General features: G+C 37.2%; 1 protein-coding gene across 1 annotated transcript in view; it reads left to right on the top strand.

Annotated features, from left to right (window-relative positions):
• The window catches only part of GLIS3 (GLIS family zinc finger 3), a 433,080-nt gene that overhangs the window by 327,225 nt on the left and 91,057 nt on the right, over positions 1–14,798 (top strand). Inside the window, exons 5-6 of the mRNA XM_069474177.1 lie at positions 3,866–4,027; positions 8,700–8,810. Coding sequence (XP_069330278.1) covers positions 3,866–4,027; positions 8,700–8,810 — 273 coding nt within the window. The remainder of the gene's footprint in view (positions 1–3,865; positions 4,028–8,699; positions 8,811–14,798) is intronic.

Here is a 14,798-nt window from a genome sequence, read left to right as displayed (position 1 = left end):
GTGCAGGAAGTATAGGACCTGAGAATGGGATATTGGTCAATTTCGTGTAGGAGTTGGTCAGTGGCAGTGACACAGCAGTCGGTTGACAATTTGGACCTTAGATCTCAGAGTGAACTTGCACTTTAGCAACCGTGGTGAGAAAGCATCTGGCCAAACCCAAGGGAATACTGCTAACGGTCCTTGCTTTCCTAAGCTTAGATGTTCATTTACAAGGTGAGACATGCTCAGTAAAGATTTGGAAAACATGAGAAAAAAAAAAAATAAAAAGAAAGATTAAAGGCATCCATTTGCCCAAACTGAAAGAATCCAGTTTTGTTATATTTTGTAACAATTTTTTATAAGCCTACCTAAATGTTAGTTTATTTTTAATGCATTTGCATGTAACTGAACTTATAAATCTCGGGGTAAAACTGCCTGAGGGGAGAGGAAATTCTTGTGCTGAATTACAGGGTTATTCCCATAATGAATGATAATGATTCATTATAAAATTGTTTGCTTTCAAGTTTCATCCAGACGCCATTAGAGAAACGAACAGCACCTCCTTCCTCGTCTTGCAGAATTGTGTGACACGTTCATTCAGGTGTGGTGTCCTCCACACTCCTGGGATGAGTTGGGAGTTAGGTCCCCCACCGAGTGATCTGTTAATCCTTTAGTGCTTGATTTTACTGGTCTTGTGTTCATGAGTTCTTCAAGTGAATTACTTCAACTAGAGTGAGTGGGTGTTTTGTATACTGTGAGCTCCTGTGTGTGTGCGTGCAGTTGCCTTTCTCCTGCCTTAATTCATACAACTCAGTGAGGTCAAACCCTTCACTTTTAATCTTTTCCCCTGAAAATACTATAATATTACTTTGTTGTCTTCTGGCCTTTTGTGTTACAAAGGAAACATCTGATATCAGCTGGATTTTTGCCATTTTACAGATAATCTTTTTGTTGTCATTTTCAGTCTGGGCATTCATATTTTCCTCCATCCTTGCTATTTAAAAAAGGTATCCATGTGACAAAAACATTTGTACCCCCTTAATATTTTGAAATTTAAAAAAAAAAACTGAAAAAATAAAAAGAACTTCGCCTAAGCAGTAACTGGTATGGGTCTTTTAAAAATGTAGCTCCTGGGCATTCATTCATTTGTCCATTTACTCAGTACTTTACTAAGTACTTACTGTTTGCTAGCAACATCTACACTAGGCACTTAAGATCAAATGTCAAGCAAAACATTGGATGCTGACCCTCATGCATTTTATAAGAAAACAGACTTCATTATGTCTCTTTTTATTTAATTTCAAACCCTTATGTTTATCCATATTAATTGTTCTCATATATTTTTCCTCTTGATTTCTCTCTCCAAAATCTACATGGTGATATGCGGTATTTATTTGAAATTGAATAACTCTTGATTATAGAGTCGACACTCTAGATTTACAAAAGCATCAGATAAACATGCTGCAAGAATAAATACATCTGTATGAAAAAAGGTTTTTTAAATAGTCCGAATGTTCCGAAATGTTCATTTTTCACTGATTTGCTTGGAATGCAGTGAGCCCTTTGGTTTTTTATTATTGCTTCTGTTAACAGTAATAATAGCAATCAGTTGTGTTTTAACTGGATATTCAACTGGAAAGACTTTGGAAACGCTATTCTACATGTAGCCTATGTCTGACCAAGTGGACAGTTTGAATTAGTCTACGCTATGTCTGGGATTCCTCTAATCGCTTTATGGTAGAACTGGGGGTCCTGTTTTATCTGGTGCTCACAGAGACCTTATTAATCTATTCGAAAGTAGTTCTCCACTCCACGCTGGTGCAGAAACAATGCAGCTTTCTCCCTGACCGAGATCTGAGGCGACGGTGGAAAGGGGTGGATACTGAGGCCTGCCCAGGTCTGGGTCTGCACCCCTGGAGCTGGCCCCAGAACGGAATCCACCCTACAAAAGCGCCTTGCTAGGAACTAGGCTATAGACTTGGCGTGTCCAAAACCACAAGCTCATTTCAGACCTAAGTGTGGTCCACCAGGTGATTCCAAGTAAAATAAACTGAGCTCCAAAAGTTTGCTCTGAGTCGTCATTCAGAACCTTAAAAACAGAGGTTTGGTCAGCAGAAGCCTCTTAGCTATGAAGCGGGGGGTAATTTTGAGCCCCTTTATTCTCAAATTTGAGACCCATTGGAAAACCTGCAGGAACGAGCCCCTCAGCTCCTCCCTCCCTCTCGCGACATTGCATTGTATGCCTTTCACTCTGCTGAAGAAGTAGTTGGCTTCGTCAGCATTCATCTTCTGTTCAGGCTAAATTTATTTTTATGTGAAATAGAAATCAGGAAAACACCAAAATTATTTTAAGCAAAATATCAAAATCGAAATAAACCAACATATGTCTGTGAAACATGTATAACTCTCAATCAAAAATAAGTACAACTTTCATAAATTTCTTAAAATACTCCAGCATGCAAAATCTGGACAGCTTAAATAGATGAAGTTATGACATGTTTAATTATTCTTTCTACTTAGTTCATCCTTTACTTAAGGATGAAAATTCTGGTAACCAAAACCTGGCCAGCTCTGGACCATTCCTTCATGAACAATGGCCTCCACCAGCTATTGTAATAAGTAGGTGGGAAATGGGAGTTTTATAAAATTTCTTGCAGCAAGGTGAAGTTACACCTGCTAATTTTGAATGGAAATCATCTGGAACTTACCTTCTTCACTTATATTTTCATATTGACTTATATTCTTCACTTATATTCCACCCCTGGCCCCCACATTCCTTTCTAAGAAGCAAGGTTTCTTAATTGCTTTAAACATATTAAGCTATGTTCTGTGTAGGTTTTCCAATTTCTAAGTTTCCCTTCCAGTGGGAACTCAAATGGGATTAAAACTGTGTCAAAGTCACATAAATACTCTGGGGCTTAGTACCAAACAACGAGTAAAAAGATAAATCCCCATCTCACCTTTATGGTTCATTTTTAGGCTTTTTCTAACACATTTTATTTGTTAGATTATTACTTCAAGGATTGGAATCACTTTGACTCTGTAATAGTAGCTGCTATTTTGCCCACAGAAGACATTAAATAAATGTTACTATAAATAAATATTATTGACAAACCAATGACTGCATTTATTGAAATCTTCAGCCTTTCATTTTCAATTTTTTTGTCCATGAATTAGATAGCAAAATTTCTAAAAAATTAAAAAGATTAAACTATTACAGTACTTTATTTGGAAAATTATTTACCAGTAATGAATTGTCCTCCAGCTTCCTTTTTTAAAGCACGTTAAAAATTTTATCTCATGAGGCTTAGTTAGCATTACCATATATATTAACATAGTCACTCTTTTGAGAGTTGGAAAAACCCTACAAATATATTAAGGAAGTTTATGATCATATTGATCCAGTGGACACATGCCTTTTTCATCCTGGACTCTTGGATCTTCAATTCTCCTATTTTCTTATACATCGTTCTGATTTTTTTTTTGTTAGTTTATTAGTTGTCAAAAAGTTTCTTCCTTCCCAGTTCCTTCAATTTAGACCAATTTGGAAATGGAAAAGTGTGTTAATTTTTTAATAACTCTTTAAGACACACATTACTGTATTTTTATTAACTGAGCCAGATGGCTCACAGTGAATTTTCTCTGAATAAGTAATCACAGAAATCAGTTGGGGACCCAATTCTGGTACAGAAAGTGGCATGTATATTCAGTGGAAAAATGCACCTCACATAAACATATGGATGTTTTTAGAAGTAATATTTGTTACTGTTTGGTTTTTATTTTGTTTTAGGCTAAGTACACACTAAGGACATTTATTTTTTCCTGTCCCCCAGACCCAAGCATTCAAAGTCCTTCTCAACAACCAAAAATTGTTTTCTTTCTGCAGTTTGAAGGTTGCAAGAAGGCCTTTTCAAGGCTTGAAAATCTCAAGATCCACCTGCGGAGCCACACAGGCGAGAAGCCGTATTTGTGCCAGCATCCGGGCTGTCAGAAGGCATTCAGTAACTCCAGCGACCGTGCCAAACACCAGCGGACACATCTGGACACTGTAAGAATGGCAGGAGCTTTCCAATTTTCAGCCCAAAACCTGGTGTGAGAAAGTGCCCGCTTGATAGTGAGATGGTAGATGTGTTAGCTTTTATGGTCTGCAGGTTACAAGAACAATGCCAAGGGCAGCAGCGGAACCTAGTAAGGGCCAGAAGGGGCCCTGCTTAACTGTTCCATTTTTCTGTAGTCACAGATTATCCTAAATATTACAACTTCCTGGGACAAAAGGGTTACTCGGTCACCTCTGTGTACAAAGCAAAAACAGTTTAGGGGCTGTCATGTAGTAGATTTTAGTACAGAGAATGACTGCTAGAGATGGGGCATTTAAATAAGTATTCCAATATCAAGTAGATAATGCATGCTATTGCTAGAAATATGAAGTGGTTTTTTGTTTTTATGTATTTATTATTATTTTTACCCTCGTTCTTTTCTTCTTGATATAAGAACTTTGCGGCTGGCATGGTTTTTGAGAGTGAATCTGGCCTTTTGCTTTAGAGAACACCTGGGCTTTTCACCTTCAAGCAATCTAAAAAGAAAAAGCAAATCTTTCTCGAGGGTTCAGTTTCATCGTGCTTCCTAAGTGTTAGCAGCCCCCATATTCTTTGACATCAACCCTATGAGAACAATTGATTTTCATTAATACACCCTTAACTCCCTTAATGCTGCAACATTTTGCTCATTCCCAAATGCCTTTTCTAAGACTTATTTTCTCAATTATGTTGATAGCCCTCCTTTGCATTTCTCAGGATTTGATGCCATTTTCCTTGAATGAGGCCAGGTAGACTCTATGTAATTTCACTTCACTTAACAAAGCCATCAGGATAAATGTATTAAACACATCACAGATCTCTTATCCCATGTTCTTGCAAATAATGTATTCATGACAGTACTTTTTCGGTGTTAACATTCTGATATCTATTATTAAACTACACCAGAGTTTGAATTTTGAAAAGATACTGTTATTTCCACACACCTTCTCATACATATTTAAGATTCTTCTGATGTTATAGTTGACATATTTATTAAATTTTATATTAGTCTCTATTAGTCATATTGATAGAAGTCATTTTAGCTATATGTCACATAACCTTTCTAAACAGAATTATCTCCCAATATACATAAATGTGATGGGTTTGCCTAGTAAATATCTGAAATATAATTAGAGCAACATGGGCATAGGATAGACCCTTTCTGCTCTAGCTGAATTCCGTGATTTTAGGACCAATGGAATAGAATATTAAATGAATAAATTTGGTGAATAATGGGGTTTTTAAACTTAGAAAAAAGGAAAAAGAATAAATTATGTTAAAGTGTCCTATTTTGTTGTGTCTAAAATGGTCTTGGTAGAATCCAATAAATTTTCCAATTTGTCATTAAACTTTATCATGGAAGAATGAACATTTATGAGACAAGATTGTCTTGAGAAATTGCTTCTACTCTAGCTAGTTATCTGTAGTTTGAAAGAACTATTGTGAGGCTAAATGTTACGGTTCTACAATACCCTTCTTCGCCTGGGGCTAATTTTAGCTAATCAAACTAAGAGCATGTTCAAAAATCATTTTGGAATTAAAAAAAAATCTTTTTAAAAACTTTTGAGGAAAGCTAAGATAATAATTTCATATTAGTTCAATGCAATAGCTTTTAAAACTCAGCTATTTTTGTTTTTTTGAAAAAATTATTTCTCTATCAAATCTTTTAAACCATCATTTTTCTTTTAAGCTCCAAACTAGCTCCTGTTTAAATTTTTACTACATTTAACAAATTGGTGAGCTCTTTTAAAATAATATAGAAAGAAAACATTTGTTTTAAAAAGCAAACTGTAGTTGCTTGAAGAATTTATGATTTAAATTTAGGTCCCTGTTTCCTTTCATTAAGCACTCCTTATGCTAATGCTGTCAGAATTTTGGATACAGTATCTTTCTTAAACTCAGTGGATTCTTTACTTGTGTGAAAATGGTTTTCCCATAAAGATTACTGAGTTCATAACTCTACCCCTGAAAAGTTTTATTAATTCATTTCTCTATTAGCATCCTAATATCTAAACAGGGGTCATAATTATACAGTACAAATAGACAATAATAAAATGTATAATTAGATGACGTGTAGCATGCCATTTAAAGCTTAGATAATCTCATATAATATGACCAGTACAGCAAACTGCTTAGACCAGTTCCTGACATTGCTGTTTTGGCATACTTGTCCCAGGTGGCTTGACAGCAAGGGAACAGAGTGAAGGCCAGCTAGGAGGAAGAATGTGTAGTCAAGCTGCTTTCAAGAATATCTCAAATTCAAATACAAAATGGCATTACCAACCCATATCGTAGTTACCATTGTAATAATAAGGGCATCAATTTATGTAACATGTTCATAGTCATCATAAAGCCTTTTTTACATGCAACATCTCCTCTAATGCTCAGAACATAAGCTTACGTGGTCACAGTGGGACTGCCAGTGAAGACACTGGCTAGTTACTCTCCTAAAGCTGGGGCAGGTAGGGAAGGCTAGTGCAAGAAAGCCATGCAAACTCTGAATTCCCAGTGGAAATTCATTGGCAAGTGACTTTACTCAATAATTGGCTCACCATTTTGTAAAAACTATGAGGCATTGAGAGCCTGGTTCATCCATTGTTCACTGTTAGATTCTACTAGGGAACACAGTGGCTAGCACATCCTGGAAGCATAAGAGCTGTTGGATGATTCAACTACTCAGTCATTCTGTGAACACAGCAGATATCAAATACAGAATTCAAATTGGGTGTGTCAGCCAGGTGGGATGGCTCATGCATTTAATCCCAGCACTTTGGGAGGCTAAGCCAGGAGGATCACTTGAGTCCAGGAGTTTGAGATCAGCCTGGGCAACGTGGTGAGACCCCATCTCTAAAAAAAATAAAACAATTGGCTGGGCATTTTGGCTATGCTCCTAGCTACTCTAGAGGCTGAGGCAGGAGAATCGCTTGAGCCCAAGGAATCTTAAGGTTGCAGTGAGCTATGATGATGCCACTGCACTCTAGCCCGGGGAAAAGAGTGAGACCTTTTCTCAAAAAAACAAACAAAACAAAACAAAACAAAAGACTAAATTGGGTGTGTCAAATTATATACTCATGATTTTCCTTGTTCTTGGAATCAAAAATGGCACACACACAAAAAAGGAATGTGACTCATAGATGTGACTTCCAGTGAGGAAAATAATGTAATCCACATACCTGTTGGCCCACAAAATGACAAGCATGCACATAAAACAGAAACAGGAGCAAAATATAAATAGTAAAAAAAAAAAAAAATTGGGGCCGGGCACGGTGGCTCACGCCTGTAATCCTAGCACTCTGGGAGGCTGAGGTGGGCAGATCGTTTGAGCTCAGGAGTTGGAGACCAGCCTGAGCAAGAGCGAGACCCTGTCTCTACTAAAAATAGAAAGAAATTATCTTGCCAACTAAAAATATATATATATTAAAAAAAAAACCTAGCTGGCCATGGTGGCACATGCCTGTAGTCCCAGCTACTCGGGAGGCTGAGGCAGAAGGATTGCTTAAGCCCAGGAGTTTGAGGTTGCTGTGAGCTAGGCTGACGCCACGGCGCTCACTCTAGCCCAGGCAAGAGAGCGAGACTCTATCTCAAAAAAAAAAAAAATCTGAATTTTTTTCAATAGTGTAGCAGGTTTCTAGAGCAAGAATCCTGTTTTAGAGACACATTTCACATCGTATGGACACAGTTCTAATACCTTCCCTGATGATACTTAGTAGATCAGTGTTAATACTAATACTTAGATCACAGTTAATACTGTGTTTTTTTTTTTTTTTTTTAGTTTTCCAATTCTTGAAGTATACAGATTTTGATTTATTTCACAACTTAAGAGTCATATTCTCAAACTCTTGGCATGAATTTTATTATAACAGTAGGAGTAGGTATTGAAATTTGAATGGATGTGAGGCGCTCTCATTCATTCATTCGTATTATGTACCAAGCACCAGGGATACAAACATAAAAAGAGATCCTAGACTGAGCCTTAAGTTCCACACCTCGGACCGTAAGGGAATTGGAATAGCCAAAATTTGTGTTCTCATCGCACTGTGCCAAGAGCTTATTCACGTAACTCGGGTTCGGCAGCGGGACTCCTCTGCAACTAATAATATTAATGCTTCTCTGGCTGTCTGCTGTTTGAAACCTACTGTCTCTTACTCACTTGACACTAATTTTCTCTTCTTAATTCTCTCCTCTCTTTCTGAATCAGGTTTCTTCTGAAACATACCCAGTCTTTCCTGGACTTTTCTACAGCTTCTTTACCTGAACCCTTAAAGAATATGTGTTTACTAGTTTCTGACAGTACCAAAGATTATTCTCAGGGAAACATAACTGTAAGTATGACTGGAGATGCTTACTAATAATTTCCACATTAAAAAATGCCACGAGAGGTTTCGTGGTTCGAGTGCACTCTCAAGCAATCTCTTCAAAAGCGTCAAGGATAGGCCATCTCTTTGTGTTTTGAAAGTTGACTCTTCTCTTTACCATGCTGCAGTTACTGGACTTTCTAATTAAAATGCATGGTTATTACCCAGCATTGCACATCGGTCGGTTGGTACCAGTTCACGCTCTGAAGCCAGTAGTCTTTGAGTAAAACCGTCCCCAGTTACCTGTATGATTTGACCACAGCTGTTTCTTTCTTTCTTTCTTATTTAGAAACCTTATGCTTGTCAAATTCCAGGATGTACCAAACGCTACACAGACCCAAGTTCCCTAAGAAAGCATGTGAAGGCACATTCTTCCAAAGACCAACAAGCAAGGAAAAAGGTAATTTTAAAAGAGAATTTTCCAGCCAGGAAAAGTACACTTAAGTTACTCTTGCAGTACTTGGAGCTTCTGCGAAGCATTGGAAATTCTTATACTTCTCAAGATGTAACATGCTTTAAACTGTTTGAGGCGGTTGTCTCCCCCATGAAGTAATAGCACGGCTGTGGTTTGCATAACTGATATAGCCAGGTAATTTCCGGGGAAGGCCTGTGTAATAGGAATCAGAGAAAATAGTCACCTAAACTGGAAAGTAACAAGACTTTTGTGGAAATTAAATACAAATAGCTACAGAAAATTGAATTGGGAAAAACAACAACAACTCAAAAAGCCTTTCTGGAGAGAAGTGTTTTTCTGTTAATATCAATTCACTAAAATCATTTTAGCTCTAATGAAGAAGGTAAGTGAATCTCTAGGGTAAGTATAGAGTATTCCTTACTTTTTTTTATTTTTTTTTTTTTTGAGACAGGGTCTTGCTCTGTCACTCAGACTAGAATGTAGAAGCATCTTTATAGCTCACTGCAATCTCAAACTCTTGGGCTCAAGCAATCCTCCTGCCTCAGTCTCCCGAGTAGCTGGGACTACAGGTGTGCACCACCATGGCTGGCTGATTTTTCTATATTTTGTAGAGACAAGGTCTCACTCTTGCTGAGGCTGGTCTCAAACTCCTGGCCTCAACTGATCCTCCCACCTCAGCCTCCCAAAGTGCCAGCATTACAGGCATGAGCCACCATGCCCAGCCAGCATTCCTTTCTTTAATCTTAGGAAAAAAGCAGGTTTCTTGATAGGTACTGTATATGAAAATTTGCAAAAGGAATTGAACCTAAAATCCCTTTGACATCAATGAGGGACTAATGTAGTTTCAAAGTTCATAAAAATCATAGTATCTCAGATTTGGAAGAAATATTAAAGATCAACCAGCCAACCCACTCAACTTACTGTCCTAACTGCATAAGATCTGTAGCAAGTTGTTGGCCATGCTGTACTTGAACACTTCTAGAGATGGAGAGCTTACTACCCTACCTTTCAAGGCATTTCCTAATAACTGGGTTTTTAAATTTTTGGACCAATGAGTATCTTCTGTCCATGACAGAAAACATGTTGAGCTGACCTTGGCCTTTTAAATGTTTCGTTTATATTAAGATGGGTATCTGATTCATTTAAGGGCCGTTTTATAACAAATTTAAGGGCAGTTTAAGACTCAACTTATTTCAAGTGATTGAACTCCATGGAAAGGGTTTTCAGGTCACTGTGGCTTCTAGTCATAAATCTTGCATTCTTTCATGGTTTATATGGATTTAACACTTTTTTTGTTGGGAACTGTTCTATAGTCTTTTTGTTACTTAAATGTTCTCTTCTGTGAGAGGTGTTAACACAAAACCAGCCAAGGACAGATATATGGAAAGAATTTGATCTCTTCCCTGTGAGTTGGAAAAATGCTCAGTCAGAAGGATTTGATTGCTATTCTAAATTGCATACAAACCTCTTATAAATCAGTTGTTAAAAATCATTTATTTTTTGATGGAAATGTAGTTGAATCTCTTTAATTGGAATCCCAGTAAATTGATATCTGTGATTATTTAGCATGGATTGGATATGTTCTTGTATCAGAAAAGCAAAGGAACTGCCAAGGTAATTAATAATGTAAATAAAGTTGGAAGGAGGATGTTTAATCCTCTTAACACACCATTGTTGCTGTTGTATATTCTTAACTACTTTTAGCAGCACCACTGTGTAATGGTTTTTGTCACTATGTATATATGTCTTATAAATTTGAAGTAATAAATTGTATTTGTTAAAAAAAAAAAAAAAAACCTTTCTAGATGAGAGGTTTTTCTCCCAAGTCAGACCATTCTCTCTCTCCATGGTTGTCCCAAATGTGTGAGGCTTCCCTGTGATAGCAGATCTGTTGGTAACATTGGACAGTACCTTCTTGGAGAATAACAACTGTCATGGACGTGACAGAGTATAAGTCTCCTATCTGGACAAATAAGCAACAATGTGATGTCCAAGTTAAGAAGGTAACCTAGGTTGACAGGTATGGAAACATAACAGGGGATATTTTCAGGAATTCTTAATGGTTTCTGTTGTTCAGCCATAGTATGTTTCAGCCTTTATAAAAGGAAGAGTAGTTCTGATTGTGTGAAAGATTCTTGAAGTACTAATTGAAAAAAGAAAAACAGACCTTGAGACTACAAAATATAATTTTACTGACAATTTACAGATGGCCTTTAATAGACAGTCTAGATAACATTGGATGTAGCTTCAAGGACCAGTATTATAATCTCATGTCAAATATTGCAGAGTTCTCTTAATTTTTTCTTATTTAAAATGAGATATTGTCTCTCAAATGAGTTAGCTTTTGATGTTCACTCTGTTTCTGCAATGGTTGAATTGGATTTGGTTGACTTTCATTTCCCAGCCCTTAGTGATAAGTTTATAATGTTTACTTTCCGAATTTTAATGTTTTTGTCTGAAGACTGAAAAAATCCTTTATGAATCTGTGATGGATTAATTTGTAAAAATTAAGTGATGAAAGTTCCTCCATCCAACAGAAAGCGGAAATGTCACTCCCAGGAGAAGCTGTTGCTAATAAAACTGAAATCAGTCAATCCACATTTCCAAATCTTGTGCTGATATATCAGTGTGTAATATTTACACGGTACGATGTTGTTATTAGACCTTGGAGAGATTCTAATTGCTCACTCACATCAGGACTTGGTATTTGAAATATTTCCTGGCAGCAATAGTAAAAGAAAGAAAGAAACAATAAACCTTTTAAGGCAGAATTAAGATTATTTACGACTTTAATTAAAAATTGAAAACTGGCATCATTTCAAAAAAGCCCTTACAAAAATGTGAATTCATCAAAAATAACCATAAAAATTCCAAGGTGATAAAGGCACAGTGGAGTAATGGTCCCAGTCCTAGGGAATTGTTTTGTTGAAAAGAATAAAACCCTTTTCTGTCACACCCTGTTAGTCACGGACTCATTTAATATACCCTGCCTGCCTGCCTGCCTCTAATCCTCTTTGTAACCTCCCCCAGACACTAAATGACATTATTTTGGTCTTAGCGCTTCCGGCTTTAAGAGCCCTACTCTGGAATCAAGGCCAGTGACAAGGCACCCATAGCCATAAGATAAGTGTATATTAGGAGGGCAGATGCCCTGGCCACAGGCATGTGGCCCTTTCCCACACCTGTTGGATCCTAACGAAAACCAAGAAAAACCAGAAATCTCAGCTAAACATTATTCAAGCTGTTAAAAGAAAAAAGAAAAAAGGCAAAAAAAAACCCCACAAAAACTTCTGCAAAGGAATGGGGATAATTTGGTTCATTGCATGCAGAAGAGTAACTTTTCTCTTTGCATAATTCGTGCACACCCACACATCCCATCAGCCGATGTACAGGCTTCTTCCATGGAATGTGCTTTGCAGATCTTGAGTCCATTAAACTGAGGGCTACACAGATAAATGAGTAGCGAAATACTCAAGTCACCAGCTCTGGTCTCCACTGAGAATAGAATGTAGCCGATAGAGCAAAAGGCAGAATCTGTCCTTCAATTCTGTGTGATAATGAATAAGTGAAATAAGAGAAAACTAAGGCAATAAGCCACTTGAAATTTTCCTCAAGGCTATGAGCTTTATCAGAATTTTTCATTTTCACCTTGGAAGTGCCATAAGCAGGAAGGTTTCCTTCAACTCTAGCTTGTTATCGAAATGGACTTTTTAAAAAGTGAATGCAAAGAATACCTGGCCAGAAGTTAGAGGTGACATGAATCTTTCATCCGTTTCACACTTCCACAAAGATTCCCAACTTCTGTTGCAATTTGTTAAATGTTTGTGAAACATTGACCTTTGATCCCTGGAGATTGGTGGTTAATGACTTTCACTTTTGTGACCTCAACACAGGCTGTTATCTGCCAAACAGAGCATTTGAAATATGTGTGAATGCAACATATATTTATATTCCTACTTAGAGAACAGCTCTGTGTAGCTTTCTGGCTAAATTGGAGCAGTTTATTGGATGCAACTCTCTTCACGTAGAGTTGGCAACTTTTTTGGAATCTGTTCAGAGTCACCCTGCCGCAGATACACTCAAAACTATAAATAATTTCATTAAGTACCATATCGGCTCACCTTGCTTTGTGGAGTTCTTGGAATCTTGAAAAGCTATGTGAAAATATATTTTTTCATTTAAATTGAAGCATGTATTAAAAGGACTAATGAGGCTCACTTTTTCTATCAGTTGCTCTCTGTCATGGTCTAGAGGGCAGATGGCATGCACAAGTCAGGTACACAATCAGGGACCATCCCACATTTCACAATTCCGTTTCATTTTTCTTTATTGTTTCTGCTCAGGAATAAATTACAAATCATCCCTACTGTTAATGGCACATTAGTAATAGGCACATATCACAGACATATCATCTCAGGAGGACCTAGATTGCCCTCTCACATTGAAGAAACTATATTAGAATGCAAGTGAGGGACAGTGACGCTGTTACAGGGATGGCATTCCAACAACACTTTTTTTTTTTAAGTGAGTCTTAAAATTCTGTATTTTAATAATTTTTGGTGACTGATTATTTACCTCACACCTAAAAGTGATGGCGAGACACACCTGAATATCCTGATGCCTCAGCTGAGAGTAACTTATTTCAAGAAAGGCTCTGGGAGATGCTTTTGTAAAACAAAATTTTTTAGTTAAAAATAGTGATGTCAATAATTAAATTTAAATAAAAAACAAGTCATCTTAAATTTAACCCTATGTTAACAGCACTGATTTGGAGTTGAAACCAGCTGTTTAGAGGCTTCCATTTTAAGTAGGCCCAGCATGATGCAAGCTGTGCTTTTGAGCTCATTGTGACGCTACGTGGTGATAGCAGTTATTTAAAAGGAGGTGAAGATCCACGTTTGCAAGAGTTGGGAGAGGTTGTCAATGAGAGTGCCCAGTTAGTGAGAATAAACTTCTATTCCTTCCTTGAGTGATCAGAATAGCTGTCTTTGGCCTTATAACTTCAGGAAAATATCTGCCACCATCCTGGATGACAGCTTGGGGCCTTATTTAGCGCTTAAAGCTATTTCCCAAGGTGTGTTCTTTAGAATGCATTCTACAGGATGTTATTAGTTATTTCTTTTAAAACGCTTCTTTTTTTGCCTTGGTCATATTAGTGTAGGAAACACCAATTTACATAACTATTCAATGGTTTCTTTCTTGCAAGAGCGTTCAGCGCTTTGGATATACGAGTATTCCACAGGGCAGATAACATTAAGCATTACTCAAAATTATTTGGCCAACAAAACAATCTCCTTTTTCATCCAGAGAACCTCATCAAACTACTCTTCTACTAAATTATTTAAGAAGTACAATCTCAAAGAATTTCATGTATTCCATTCAACTTGTATTTATTATGCACCTCCTGTGTGTCAGGCACTTGGTTAGACCCATGGATACAAACGTGTATAAGGCAGACATGTTCTGTGCCCTCAGATCCACATTCTCTTGATGAAGCCCAATGACTATAAAAGGATAAACAGCAAATAAGCGGCATAAATGCAGGCAGGGAAACAATGAGGGAATTGATATGGACATCAACAGAGGGTGAGCTATTGAGATGAGATGGGCAGGAAAGGCTTCTCTGAGGAGCTGAGCATTTTTTTTTTTTTTTTAAGCAGGAACATATTCAAATAACCATGTTAGAAATGGGAAAAATGCATTAGCTGTGAAATTTTTAAGAGCATTGCTTCAGTCAAAATACTGTACCTTCCTGTTGGAGCATTTTTTTTTTTCTAAAAAAGAACCTGGTGCTACCAGACCACAGCAGTAGATGTCAGGATCATTAGCTTGCCATAATTGCACCTTTCTGCAGCCTGTCCTCCTTAATCAAGATGGCACAAGAGTGACTGGATGCTAGACAGTGAAAAGCATAGCTTATTACTTCTCCCACCTGTGAAAATGACTCAGATAGTCAGCATTTGTGATTCTCTG

The sequence above is a fragment of the Eulemur rufifrons genome, chromosome 7, assembly GCF_041146395.1.
Source record: "Eulemur rufifrons isolate Redbay chromosome 7, OSU_ERuf_1, whole genome shotgun sequence".
Taxonomy (NCBI): domain Eukaryota; kingdom Metazoa; phylum Chordata; class Mammalia; order Primates; family Lemuridae; genus Eulemur; species Eulemur rufifrons.
This window is presented reverse-complemented; position numbering and strand designations above follow the sequence as displayed.